The sequence below is a fragment of the Salvelinus sp. IW2-2015 genome, unplaced genomic scaffold (assembly GCF_002910315.2).
Source record: "Salvelinus sp. IW2-2015 unplaced genomic scaffold, ASM291031v2 Un_scaffold1510, whole genome shotgun sequence".
In the NCBI taxonomy this organism is placed as follows: domain Eukaryota; kingdom Metazoa; phylum Chordata; class Actinopteri; order Salmoniformes; family Salmonidae; genus Salvelinus; species Salvelinus sp. IW2-2015.
In genome coordinates this window covers 43,635-58,475 of record NW_019942954.1, presented here as the reverse complement: position 1 = coordinate 58,475, position 14,841 = coordinate 43,635, and the positions used below count along the sequence as shown (strand labels likewise).

The following is a 14,841-nucleotide window of genomic DNA, read 5'->3' as shown; positions in this document are numbered from 1 at the left end:
TGTTATCTTTGGTGATTAAAAACTCATAGTATAGTTTCAAAAGTKGAATTTACTATTCAGCTGGCTAATAAGCCAGGACAAGCTTTCTAATGACGGACAATGAAGATGACTCCCAGCACAGAGTGAATGAGAGTGACTTCGTTGTACTGAAACGGGGAGACATCTACAAAGCTGTGGATTCAAGAGAAAAAGTGAGTCTTTACACAACTGTGCTATTGGTTTGCATTAGTGTAAGAAAATGTAATGGATACTGGTAACTTGTTTTAACAACTTCTCAACACAAGCTATACTTGGCACAACATGCACCCATCCCCCACTATACCCCCACACTTTGTACCCTTATAAATAACCACAGACCCACACACACTCCCCTCCCCCATGAATAGGCCCCTGTTAAAACAGGCGCACATGCATTCTGCTCAAGGGTGGGACTTTAAGACAAAGAACTGTGTGAAGAGCCAATGGAACGTCGACATCAGGCCCGGACAGGACTACCCACGACCCAGATCGACCAATCGGAAGGCCAGACTACAAGATCAACCTACTTTGCTTGTTGCCTATATAACCAGTACAAACTGTTTAGAGCACGCTCTTTTCCGACGATTCCATACGAGTCAGACAGAAGGGGCCGTGCTGCACGATTTACTAAGATATTTTTACCTGTGAATAAACTGCCTTATTATACAAATATCCACCTCGTCCTATGTCTCAACTTGATCTCCTGTCTCCAGTAAACGTTTTATCAACATTAGCTAACAATGCTTGACAGTCAGGTCAAACATTTGCCTGTACTACTAACATGCAAGCTATGCRTTGTTGATTAGTATTGCACTCTTACCATTATTGCTTTCTAGCTAACTAGGAGTAGGATACTCAGCCAGGTAACTTAACATTCATTTGTAGAAGAGAATGTCATGATGCCAGCTTGAAGCTGGAGGACATATTGGCGGTTGTGTAGTGGATCATAGTGGACTCACTGTGGGTTTATTGAAGTGATCTGACTTGTCTTGCAACCCCAGGAAAACAGTCTTTGAGAAGCAGTGGTTCTTCCTGGACAATGCAGTAGAGGAGTTGTATGGGACCACKTTTGAAGTTGTGAATGGTGGGACACTACAGCCATGGAAACCTAAACGCATCGAGAGCTTTGCAGATACCTACCTACCAAACAACATCTATTTCCATTCTCTAATTCAGATATGGATTCAGTTGTCCAGGTGCAGAGTTGATGTCTGTTTCTTGTTTCTGTGCGTCCCTGTAGATGCCAAGGAAGCAGGGTCAGACAACCGGAACATTCAGGACGATGGGAAATCACAGAACCTCACCAGAGATGACATTGAGACCCTCACAGAGCAAGGTCTGAAGGTACAGGTACATGTACTTCTGGACATATGTGGAGTAGTTGTCATTTCTTCCTCAGGGGATCAAAAATATATATTAATCCAATTTAAACGACACGTCTATATGTGTACTGTGCTGTGTAAATATTTTGTTTAGAATTGCTTTACACAAAATACCACAACAGTACCGGTAGTAAATATATGTATATATGTTGAAAGTTTTGTGTATGTTGCTGATGTTCCTCTTTCTCCTCTCTCCACTCCTCAGGAAATAGTCTAGCAGCTGATAGAGAACAGTAGGACGTTCAGGGACAAGGCTGAGTTTGCACAAGAGAAATACATCAAGATAAAGTGAGTCTGAGGAATGTAGGCCTGTACACTCCAGGACCAGGGTTAGTGATGAATGAAATGAGCTTTGTGGGTTCTGAATGTCTTGTGTTCTGTTCCCTCCAGGTATGAGAACAGTGTGATGGTCCTAAGGCCCTCTTGTTGTATCCTGGCTATGATGTATCACGGCAGAGAACCAGGGAAGATATGGTGAGTTAGATCACCAGAGGGACAGTCACTCGTAGGGCCTGATGGTTTTTCTGGCTAGGTCACACGGTCAGGAAAACCCGGACTGTCTGCCTCTTCTCCTCCAGCTGCCTGCGGTACGACACCCTAGCCCAGATGTTAACTCTGGGCAACATCCATGCAGGCGGTAAGGTGCTGGTGTTTGAGACCTGTGCTGGACTGGTGCTGGGGGCCGTCATGGAGAGGATGGGAGGTAACTGGACTATAGAAATACCATGTCTGGAAATATGGATAGAGCTGTTGTGACCTGCATCCGAAATGGAACGATATTCTTTATATAGTGTAGTACGTTTGACCAGAGCCTCAAAAGTAGTGCACTATATAGGGAATAGGGTGCCATATCGAACGCACACATGATGCCTTATTCTGCATGACTTATGAATCATGTCTGCTCTGTGGCAAGCTGTTTTGTTCCCTGTCTATGTTGACCATGCTCTGACTGCTGTAGTCTGAGTCGCTATTCACAATTTCSCCACCGGGGAGGAAAACACGGGAGAGTTCTTATGGACCGCAAGAAAAAAAGCCTCCATTTACATGTTGATTATGAGTGAATTTCACACGACTTTTGTATTATAATTGGATTGTAAGGCTCGTATGAATGTCTTGCTTTAAGGTGCTACACGGGATTTCTTAGAATTTTTGCAATGTAATTTTAGAAAATGTCCATAATATATCTGCAGTAATAGTGGAATGATAGTGTTTCGATATTACTGACCCGCCAATGTTGTGATTGGCTGTGATATTCGCCTATCAATTTCTCCCGCCGGAGCACCATCTGTTGTCAAAATGGGAAAGCTGTTCTGACTTTGACTGTGTTATCAAGTGGAAATCAGTGGAAAAAGTGGCCAATGTAGAAATCCAGAATGCTAAAATCCTACACTGCTCGCTCCATTTCAGCACTGAATAGTGTAGGGCAGGGATCTTTGATCGGGGTGGGGGRCACAGAAAATCCCATTGCGACCAAAACATCTTAGTGGTCCCCCTATTCACAGAGGAGATATATATATATTATATATATTTTTACGTTTTAGAGTACATTTTGTGCAAATCTACACATTTTATCATGGGGTGTAGAGCAAATGTTGCCGTTTGCTGCAATGTTACACATTTTGTCAAAATCAATGGAGGGCCCCCGGCTGGTAATTRGGCCATGATAATAAGTCTATATAGCAGGCCGCTAAACTTACTTGGCAAACTAAAAATGTTTTGCTGACATGGGCTAATCACTGACTGAGATAACAATAGTAAAACTGCTGATGCACAACCACATTTGCACCTTGTGTAGTCTACTTTTTMMGGGGGGGATTGATCCGAGGGCCTTCAAAAGAGGGGCCGCCAGTTGCCCGTCCCTGGTGTAGGGAATCATTGTAAAATAWTTTTTTACAGCTGTTTTAAGCTGGTGGACCAAAACCGAAAGTAAAAGGCTCAAGAGTGAGTCTCTGCCATGTTACAGGGGAATGTGGTTTAATGTGTGGTTTAAATGCAGCCTAGTGCCATTGCAATTCACCTAGCTTCCACATAGGGCAGAAATTGTATGTGTAGCACCATTAATATAATGTTTGTCATCTTCGCCAATCAACTGCATTATAATAAAAAATCACTTCAACTTGAAACAGTACAATGTCACCATTCCAACAAGTTTCTGCCCTACTAGAGCTGCCCCAGTCAACTGTAAGTGCTGTCATTGTGAAGTAGAATCATCAAGGAGCAACAACGGCTCAGCCGCGAAGTGGTAGGCCACACAAGCTCACAGAACGGAAGCTGGAGTGGTGTAAAGCTCACCGCCATTGGACTCTTGAGCAGTGGAAACGTGTTCTCTGGAGTGAGAAATCACGCTTCACCATCTGGCAGTCCGACGGACGAATCTGGGTTTGGCAGATGCCAGGAGAATGCTACCTGCCTGAATGCATAGTGCCAACTGTAAAGTTTGGTGGAGGAGGAATAATGGTCTGAGGCTGTTTTTCATGGTTCGGACTAGGCCAGTGAAGGGAAATCTTAACGCCACAGCATACAATGACCTTCTAGATGATTCTGTGCTTCCAACTTTGTTTCAACAGTTTGGGGAAGGCCTTTTCCTGTTTCAGCATGACAATGCCTCTGTGCACAAAGCGAGGTCCATACAGAAATGGTTTGTCGAGATCGATGTGGAAGAACTTGACTGGCCTGCATAGAGCCCTGACCTCAACCCCATCGAACACCTTTGGGATGAATTGGAACGCCGACTGCAAGTCAGGCCAAATCGCCCAACATCAGTGCCTGACCTCACTAATGATCTTGTGGCTGAATGGAAGTCCCTGCAGCAATGTTCCAACATCTAGTGGAAAGCCTTCCCAGAGGAGTGGAGGCTGTTATAGCAGCAACAGGGGGACCAACTCCATATTAATGACCATGATTTTGGAATGAGATGTTCAATGAGCAGGTGTCCACATACACTACATAACCACAAGTATGTCAACAGTCAACATTTGATGTCAATTCTATCGGAACGTCCTGTAATGTTGCGTTCATCTGGAGACACCCGAACAGACTCCTCAATCTTGTGTCTCTCTCCTCCAGGCTATGGGTCAGTGGTGCAGATGTACCCAGGAGGAGGTCCTGAGAGGGCGGGGGTAGAGAGCTTTGGCTTCCCCTCCCACTTCCACGATACGCTCCATGAGTTTCCCATCTGTCATGTCAACGCACTGCTGGCAGGGACACTGGACACGGAGGCCAAAGACATAGACGTGGGTGTGTGGAATATAATCCTTTGACAGACCAACAATGCTATACTGTCTATTCTATTGAATTGATTGATGTATTGTCACAACTCTAGATGCTGGACAGGCCAATGGAGACAAGTCCAACCTGACCCAGAGAAAGCAGAAGGCAGCCCAGACACAGAGGACAGGAGCATGGAGACTAGTACCAGTACAGACCCTGCCGAGGACAAGGAGAGACAGGAGAGGGAGAAACGGAGAGATCAGAGTATGACAACACATAGTTAAGCAGCAAGTTGTCTCTGTTWTTTGTCACACTTCCTGGTGCTTGTGTGCTCCAAAGATTTCAACGGTGTACAATTGAAGAGCAACTGTATGTTGTGTTTCAGGCCCAGGAGAAGAAGGTGAAGATGGAGGAGCAGAGGAAGAAACTGCTGCTGCAGGGGAGGAACGCTGACGGGTGAGTCTGTTATTCTGTCTCGCTCTCACCTCTGTTTTAATGACACTAAGTTACAGAGTGAACTCTAAACCATTAATGGGCTGTTAGTAGACATGTATAAGCAGTAATAAACAGTGTAACAGCTTTTTGGCACTAAGATTACATCCCCCTGACACATGAGTTAGTTTCTGCTCTGTTGGTGTTGTCTTGCACTGTCTGAAATTAGTCAAACATGTCAATGTTAACATCTTCATGTCAACACAAGGAACAAAACAGGAGTGCTTAGTAGTAATCTTGATCCGAAGTGAGATAGGTGTGAGATGTCTAGTTAAAGATGATTGATGTTGGGGCTACAGCAGATGTCATCTGATCCTGTGTTTATTGATAGGTTTGTCGAGGATTGGGGAAACTCATGTTTCCAGGTAGTCTACATCCCTAGTATGTCTCTACACCTGAGTTCCAATACTTTCAACAGGCCTTCTTCCATCCTCCCTCCTTTGAAGTACTCACTAATCTCACCAAATTGGTTAGGTGAAAGAGTTCTACTGTCCAGTTCTACAGTATAATATCTCTGGTTCTTCCATCCTCCCTCCTTTTGAAGTACTCACTAATCTCACCAAATTGGTTAGGTGAAAGAGTTCTACTGTCCAGTTCTACAGTATAATATCTCTGGTTCTTCTCCTCAGGTTGGTGATAGCCAGTCGGTTCCACACCTGTCCAGTTCTACTGGGCCTCAAGTTCCTCGCCCCCTTCAAACCCTTTGTAGTGTACTCTCAATACAAATAGGTATGCATCTGAGTGTTCTCTAGTATGCTTCCTAGTGTGCGCTAATGTGTGTGTTGTGTATTTAATAAGCATATTACTGTTATTATTCTTTCTAGTAGACCCTAGTGTACTGCCGTGTTCACCCCGGTCGTGTTCACCCCGGTCGTGTTCACCCCGGTCGTGTTCACCGCTGTCGTGTTCACCGCTGTCGTGTTCACCGCTGTCGTGTTCACCCCGGTTGTGTTCACCCCGGTCGTGTTCACCCCGGTCGTGTTCACCGCTGTCGTGTTGTTATTAAACTCTTGTCATTTCCGTCTCTTTCTGTCTGTCTCTTTCTGTCTGTCTGTCTCTCTCCCACAGCCTCTGATAGATTGCTATACAAAGGTCAGGGAACAAGGCGGAGCGGTCAGCCTGCCTGGATCAGACATTACCAGGTATAAGCCTCATCAAACTGTACAACTGTCTCTGTGGAAACGTCCATGTTTGTAATAGCAGCACTACCTCTGACCTCACTGTCTCTGTGTGTAGGTGTTGCCTAACAGGACGCACCCTGTGCTGCTGATGAGTGGGGCGGGGGTTACCTCCTCTCCGGGACGACCGTTACTACAGATACGACTAAAGCTAAGACAGGCTCAACTACAGCAGAAGAGCCGGCCACAAAGAGACTGAAACTCAGAGACAACAGGGGGATGACACTATTGWGGGGTGCCCAGAGTTTGTCTAATTTAAATCATTGATGACTTGATTTACATGTACTTGTGGAGGTGGGGATAGAATCACTGAAATGTCTCTCCCTCCTCCTGCTACCAGTTATAAACGATCATGGTTGTTATTCAGCCCTGGAGCTGCTCTGCAAAGCTCTAAGCTCCCAAATCTAGCATTTTGTTTGTATTTTATACTTTTTTAGCAGAAAGTGCCATGATGTAAAGCAGCCATTTGCTATCACAYCCTCCTTACTGTGCTGCATTAGTGTGAATTTCAATAAATACAGTGCTGTTAAAATACTATTACTCTTGATAACCAACTGCGTTCCTGAGGTATTAAAATCCTGAGATACGTGTTAGTTTTGGTCCCAGAATAATACATTTTATTAAATGCAGACTGAACAAACAACCATTCAAAYGTTTGAACAAAACAGTGATGCGTACTTTAAATATATAAATATCCGGACAAATTAGCAAAGCATCTACTTTATCTTTATACTATTATATTATACTTATATATGAACTAAACAGTCTCTTTTGAGAACATCAACATTTCACAGGTACAAAGGTTAACACAGCAGAATTTGCAGCAAGGCTCTTGGATGTTTTAGTTTTTTTTCGTAACTCTGACGGGTAAGTCTACAGCTCTCTTTTTAGTCTTTTGTTACTATCTCAGTGTGCTAACCTTGTGTATCTTAGCATCCCTGTCTGCATGCCTCTGCCTGTCTATCTAGTCACTCCTGTTCTCATGCATCTTCTGAGATATCTTCTGTAGCTCCATGTCCATAGCTGCTATGTTCTCCAACTCCTTCTCCTGAAAACACAACACACACACACACACACACACAGAGAGAGCGTTATTACTGCTAAATACACTGAACACAAATATAAATGCAACATGTAAAGTGTTGGTTCCATGTTTCATGAGTTGAAATAAAAGATCCCTGAAATTTTCCATACGCACAAAAAACTTCCTGCACAAAATTGTTTACATCCCTTTTCGCGAGCATTTCTCCTTTGCCAAGATAATCCATCCACCTGACAGGTGTGGCATATCAAGAAGCTTGTGCTGGGGGACAATAAAAGGACACTAAAATGTGCAGTTTTGTCACACAACACACTGCCACAGATGTCTCAAGTTTTGAGGGAGCATGCAATTGGCATGCTGACTGCAGGAATGTCCACCAGAGCTGTTGCCAGAGAATTGAATMTTAATTTCTCTACCATAAGCCGTTTGAGAGAATTCGGCAGTAGGTCCAACCGGCCTCACAACCGTAACCACCTCCAGCCCAGGACCTCCACATCCGGCTTCTTCTCCTGTGGGATCGTGTGAGACCAGCTACCCGGACAGCTGATGAAACTGGGTTCGCACAGCCAAAGAATTTCTGCACAAACTGTCAGAAATCGTCTCAGGGAAGCTCATCTGTGTGCTCGTTGTCCTCACCAGGGTCTTGACCTGAGTGCAGTTCGGCGTCGTAACCCGCTAGTGGACAAATGCTGACCTTTGATGGCCACTGGTACACTGGAGAAGTGTGCTCTTCACGGATGAATCCCGGTTTCAACTTTACCGGGCAGATGGCGAACAGCGGGTATGGCGTCGTGTGGGAAATGTTTTCTGATGTCAATGTTGTGAACAGAGTACCCCATGGTGGCGGTGGGGTTATGGTATGGGCAGGCATAAAACTACGGACATCAACACAATTGCATTTTATCAATGGCAATTTGAATGCATAGAAATACCGTGACGAGATCCTGAMGTCCATTGTCGTGCCATTCATCTGCCGCKATCACCTCATGTTTRAGCATAATAATGCACATCCCCATGTCACAAGGATCTGTACACAATTCCTGYAAGCTGAAAATGTCCCAGTTCTTCCATAGCCTGCATACTCKCCAGACATGTCACCCATGGAGCATGTTTGGGARGCTCTGGATCAACCTGTACGACGGCGTGTTCCAGTTCCCGCCAATATCCAGCAAACTTCGCACAGCCATTGAAGAGGAGTGGGACAACATTCCAGGCACCACAATCAACAGACTGGTTTTCTGATCCACGCCTATCTTTTTTAAGGTCTCTGTGACCAACAGATGCATATCTGTATTCCCAGTCATCTAAATCCATAGATTAGGGACACATTTATTTATTTCAATTGACGGATTCCGTTATATGAATTGTAACTCAGGAAAATCTTTGAAATTGTTGATGTTGCATTTCTATTTTTGTTCAGTGTAGCTTTCATTTTGGCCTCCATCCAAGGAAGAAAGAACACATAGGTATTTATTCTGTAAAAGTGCAAGCCTTTCAATTAAACCCCTTGCTCCTGGAATCTGACTCCCCCCTTAATTAGCCACTGCTTTCCCTGGATCTTAATACAGTCAATAGTGTAGATATTCCCACTACCGGAGTCCCATTGTAGGGGATGCTGCTGCAGTGTAGTCTGAAGACTGTCAGGATGAAAAATAATACTCTAGAGTCATCCATTCTCCCCCTCCCCATTTGTATTTCCTCGCTCCAGAGCAGGTGYTATGATAGTGGCCGGCCCGGGTATACACTCTCTATCAGCTCTTATAGAGGTGGGTTGTGAGGGGATGTAATAACTTAGGTTTTGGTGCAATCGCTGCTYCAGCCATGAAAACCATGCGAGGGAGAGAGGAAAAAGAACAGCAGCTAGATGCACATTCTCTAAACTTGTGATTTTATTGCTTTCAGATGAATCCCACAGTGCAGAGGACACCATTTCTTTCAGGGACACACATCTCTTGTTTAGCCTACTATCTCTCATCACTGTGAAGACTCAGTGCCKAAGAGTTGCAGAATAATATATTCATTACATTATTAATTTGCTTAGTGAGCCACCACCACTATCTAGGAAGACATGCCTGGAGTCAAAGGGCTTTTCTCTGTAGGCATTTGTACCTGCGCTCATTCACACACAGGCTGTTTCCATTCTAGAATATCACGGCTCATTTTGAGTTGTGAAGCCTCAACCCGAGCCAGGTCTCCTAGAGATAAACATATGGCTTCTGCATGGTTATGTAACAGAGAGGGTATAGTCACTTCCCACAGCAGACTACAGAGAGGGTAGTCTCTTCCCACAGCAGACTACAGAGAGGTTAGTCTCTTCCCACAGCAGACTACAGAGAGGTTAGAGTCTCTTCCCACAGCAGACTACAGAGAGGGTAGAATCTCTTCCCACAGAAGACTACAGAGAGGGCAACATCCAATATTGGACTGGTTCATCATTTTAATAGCTTGAAAAAGGTTTTCTTACTTCAATGTAAAGCAGGATTGTGGTGTCTGTCTAAGAGCATGAAACATCCAAAACCTTGTGATATGTCATCTTTCAAGATATATTTTCTGAGAAGTTTAAGAGGAGGCTTATGATATGGTAATTCACCATTGAATTGTTTTGTGTCATGTTTCATAAAGGTTATTTGTGATGTTCAAATGTTACCTCCTCTGGGGTTAGAGATACGCTCCTCTTCTTTTCCTCGTCCGCCGGCTCTGATTGGCTGGCCAGCTGGTGATTCTTATAGGTCAGCAACTTCGCCAGTTCCTCCATCTTAGCCAATCAAATCACATCACCTGTGTTTTATTGATAGGTTTGTGAGGATTGGGGAAACTCATGTTTCCAGGTAGTCTACATCCCTAGTATGTTCTACACATGAGTTCCAATACTTTCAACAGGCTTCTTCCATCTCCTCCTTTGAAGTACTCACTAATCTCACCAAATTGGTTAGGTGAAAGAGTTTACTGTCCAGTTCTACAGTATAATATCTTGGTTCTTCCATCCTCCTCCTTTTGAAGTATCACTAATCTCACCAAATTGGTTAGGTGAAAGAGTTTACTGTCCAGTTCTACAGTATAATATCTCTGGTTCTTCTCTCAGGTTGGTGATAGCCATTCGGTTACACCCTGTCCAGTTCTAACTGGGCTCAAGTTCCTCGCCCTTCAACCCTTTTGTAGTGTACTCAATAAAATAGGTATGCATCTGAGTGTTCTCTAGTATGCTTCCTAGTGTGCGTAATGTGTGTTGTTGTATTTAATAAGCATATTACTGTTATTATTCTTTCTAGTAAGACTAGTGTACTGGGTGTTCACACCCGGTCGTGGTTCACCCCGGTGTGTTCACCCGGTCGTTAGTTCACGCTGTGTGTTCACCGTGTGTGTTACCGTGTGTGTTCACCCGGTTGTGTTCACCCGGTCGTGTCACCCGGTCGTGTTCACCGCTGTCGTGTTGTTTTAAACTCTTGTCATTTCCGTCTCTTTCTGTCTGTCTCTTCTGTCTGTCTTGTCTCTCCACAGCCTTGATAGATTGCTATACAAAGGTCAGGGAACAAGGCGAGGCGGTCAGCCTGCCTGGATCAGACATTACAGGTATAAGCCTCATCAAACTGTACAACTGTCTTGTGGAACGTCCATGTTTGTAATAGCAGCACTACCTCTGACCTCACTGCCTCTGTGTGTAGGTGTTTGCCTAACAGGACGCACCTGTGCTGCTGATGAGTGGGGCGGGGGTTACTCCTCTCCGGGACGACCGTTACTACAGATACGACTAAAGCTAAGACAGGCTCAACTACAGCAGAAGCAGCGGCCAAAGAGACTGAAACTCAGAGACAACAGGGGATGACACTATTGAGGGGTGCCAGAGTTTGTCTAATTTAAATCATTGATGACTTGATTTACATGTACTTGTGAGGTGGGGATAGAATACTGAAATGTCTCTCTCCTCCTGCTACAGTTATAAACGATCATGGTTTGTTATTCAGCCCTGGAGCTGCTCTGCAAAGCTCTAAGCTCCCAAATCTAGCATTTTGTTTGTATTTTATACTTTTTTAAGCAGAAAGTGCCATGATGTAAAGCAGCCATTTGCTATCAACCTCCTTACTGTGCTGCATTAGTGTGAATTTCAATAATACAGTGCTGTTAAAATACTATTACTTTTGATAACCAACTGCGTTCCTGAGGTTATAAATCCTGAGATACGTGTTAGTTTTGGTCCCAGAATAATTAATTTTATTAAATGCAGACTGACAAACAACATTCAAAGGTTTGAACAAACAGTGATGCGTACTTTAAATATATAAATATCCGGACAATTAGAAAGCATTACTTTTATTTTTATACTATTATATTATACTTATATATGAACTAACAGTCTCTTTTGAGAACATCAACATTTCACAGGTACAAAGGTTAACACAGCAGAATTTGCAGCAAGGCTCTTGGATGTTTTAGTTTTTTTTTTGTAACTCTGACGGGTAAGTTACAGCTCTTTTTTAGTCTTTTGTTACTATTCAGTGTGCTAACCTTGTGTATCTTAGCATCCTGTCTGCATGCTCTGCTGTCTATCTAGTCACTCCTGTTCTCATGCATTTCTGAGATATCTGCTGTAGCTCCATGTCCATAGCTGCTATGTTCTCCAACTCCTTCTCCTGAAAAACACAACACACACACACAGAGAGAGAGAGCGCGTTATTACTGCTAAATACACTGAACACAAAATAAACGCAACATGTAAAGTGTTGGTTCCATGTTTATGAGTTGAAATAAAAGATCCTTGATTTTTCATACGCACAAAAACTTCCTGCACAAAATTGTTTACATCCTTTTCGCGAGCATTTTCCTTTGCCAAGATAATCCATCCACCTGAAGGTGTGGCATAAAGAAGTGATAAACAGCATGATATACAGGTGCCCTTGTGCTGGGACAATAAAAGGACACTAAAATGTGCAGTTTTGTCACACAAACACTGCACAGATGTCTCAAGTTTTGAGGGAGCATGCAATTGGCATGCTGACTGCAGGAATGTCCACCAGAGCTGTTGCCAGAGAATTGAATTTTAATTTCTCTACCATAAGCCGTTTGAGAGAATTCGGCAGTAGGTCCAACCGGCCTCACAACGTAACCACCTCCAGCCAGGACCTCACATCGGCTTCTTCTCCTGTGGGATGTGTGAGACCAGCTACCGGACAGCTGATGAACTGGGTTCGCACAGCCAAAGAATTTCTGACAAACTGTCAGAAATCGTCTCAGGGAGCTCTCATCTGTGTGCTCGTTGTCCTCACAGGGTTTGACCTGAGTGCAGTTCGGCGTCGTAACCGCTAGTGGACAAATGCTGACCTTTGATGGCACTGGTACACTGGAGAAGTGTGTCTTCACGGATGAATCCCGGTTTCAACTTTACGGGCAGATGGCGAACAGCGGGTATGCGTCGTGTTGGGAAATGTTTCTGATGTCAATGTTGTGACAGAGTACCCATGGTGGCGGTGGGGTTATGGTATGGGAAGGCATAAAACTACGGACATCAACAATTGATTTTATCAATGGCAATTTGAATGCATAGAAATACGTGACGAGATCCTGATGTCCATTGTCGTGCATTCATCTGCGAATCACCTCATGTTTAGCATAATAATGCACATCCCCATGTCACAAGGATCTGTACACAATTCCTGGAAGCTGAAAATGTCCCGTTCTTCCATAGCCTGCATACTCACAGACATGTCACCCATGGAGCATGTTTGGGATGCTCTGGATCAACCTGTACGAGGGGGTGTTCCAGTTCCCGCATATCCAGCAAACTTCGCACAGCCATTGAAGAGGAGTGGGCAAACATTCCAGGCCACAATCAACGACTGGTTTTCTGATCCACGCCTATCTTTTTTTAGGTCTCTGTGACCAACAGATGCATATCTGTATTCCCAGTCATCTAAATCCATAGATTAGGGACACATTTATTTATTTCAATTGACGGATTCCGTTATATGAATTGTAACTCAGGAAAATCTTTGAAATTGTTGATGTTGCATTTCTATTTTTGTTAGTGTAGCTTTCATTTTGGCCTCCAAGGAGAAGAACACATAGGTATTTATTCTGTAAAAGTGCAAGCCTTTCAATTAAACCCCTTGCTCCTGGAATCTGACTCCCCTTAATTAGCCACTGCTTTCCTGGATCTTAATACAGTCAATAGTGTAGATATTCACTACCGGAGTCCCATGTAGGGATGCTGCTGCAGTGTAGTCTGAAGACTGTCAGGATGAAAAATAATACTCTAGTCACATTCTCCCCTCCCATTTTGTATTTCCTCGCTCCAGAGCAGGTGGTATGATAGTGGCCGGCCGGGTATACTCTCTATCAGCTCTTATAGAGGTGGGTTGTGAGGGATGTAATAACTTGGTTTTGGTGCAATCGCTGTACAGCATGAAAACATGCGAGGGAGAGAGGAAAAAGAACAGCAGCTAGATGCACATTCTCTAAACTTGTGATTTTATTGCTTTCAGATGAATCACAGTGCAGAGGAACCATTTCTTTCAGGGACACACATCTCTTGTTTAGCCTACTATCTCCTCATACTGTGAGACTCAGTGCAAAGAGTTGCAGAATATATATTCATTACATTATTAATTTGCTTAGTGAGCCACACCACTATCTAGGAAGACATGCCTGGAGTCAAAGGGCTTTTCTCTGTAGGCATTTGTACCTGCGCTCATTCACACACAGGCTGTTTCATTCTAGAATATACGGCTCATTTTGAGTTGTGAAGCCTCAACCCGAGCCAGGTCTCTAGAGATAAAACATATGGCTTCTGCATGGTTATGTAAGAGAGGGTATAGTCATTCCACAGCAGACTACAGAGAGGTTAGAGTCTCTTCCACAGCAGACTACAGAGAGGTTAGAGTCTCTCCCCACAGCAGACTACAGAGAGGTTAGAGTCTCTTCCAACAGCAGACTACAGAGTGGTTAGGTTTCTTCCACAGCAGACTACGGAAGGTTAGAGTCTTTCACAGAGACTAAGAGAGGTTAGAGTCTCTTCCAAGCAGACTAAGAGAGGTTAGAGTTTTCCCACAGGACTAAGAGAGGTTAGAGTCTCTCCACAGAAGACTACGGAGTGGTTAGAGTTCTTCCACAGCATACAGGAGAGGTTAGAGTCTCTTCACAGCAGACTACGAGAGGTTAGAGTTCTTTCACAGAGACTACGAGAGGTTAGAGTCTCTTCCACAGCAGACTACAGAGAGGTTAGAGTCTCTCCACAGAAGACTACGGAGTGGGTTAGAGTCTCTTCCCACAGCAGACTACGAGAGGTTAGAGTTCTTCCCAAGCAGACTAACAGAGAGGTTAAGAGTCTCTTCCCAGCAGACTACGGAGAGGTTAGAGTTTTCCACAGATGACTACGGAAGTGGGTAGAGTTCTTTCCACAGCAGACTAACGGAGGAGGTTAGAGTCTCTTCCCACAGCAGACTAGGAGAGGTTAGAGTTTCTTCCCACAGAGACTACGGAGAGGTTGGTCTCTCCCACAGCAGACTACAGAGAGGGTAGATTCCTT

At 44.1% G+C, this 14,841-nt stretch overlaps 1 protein-coding gene and 1 pseudogene across 1 annotated transcript in view; one reads left to right on the top strand and one right to left on the bottom strand.

Moving 5' to 3' along the window:
- Positions 1 to 89: 89 nt before the first annotated feature.
- LOC112071074 (tRNA (adenine(58)-N(1))-methyltransferase non-catalytic subunit TRM6-like) lies at positions 90 to 6,547 on the top strand (annotated as a pseudogene).
- Positions 6,548 to 6,870: 323 nt separating this feature from the next.
- Positions 6,871 to 14,841, bottom strand: part of LOC112071073 (secretogranin-1-like) — a 14,551-nt gene continuing 6,580 nt past the window's right edge. The window contains exon 9 of the mRNA XM_070439237.1: positions 6,871 to 7,328. Coding sequence (XP_070295338.1) covers positions 7,245 to 7,328 — 84 coding nt within the window. The 3' untranslated portion in view covers positions 6,871 to 7,244. The remainder of the gene's footprint in view (positions 7,329 to 14,841) is intronic.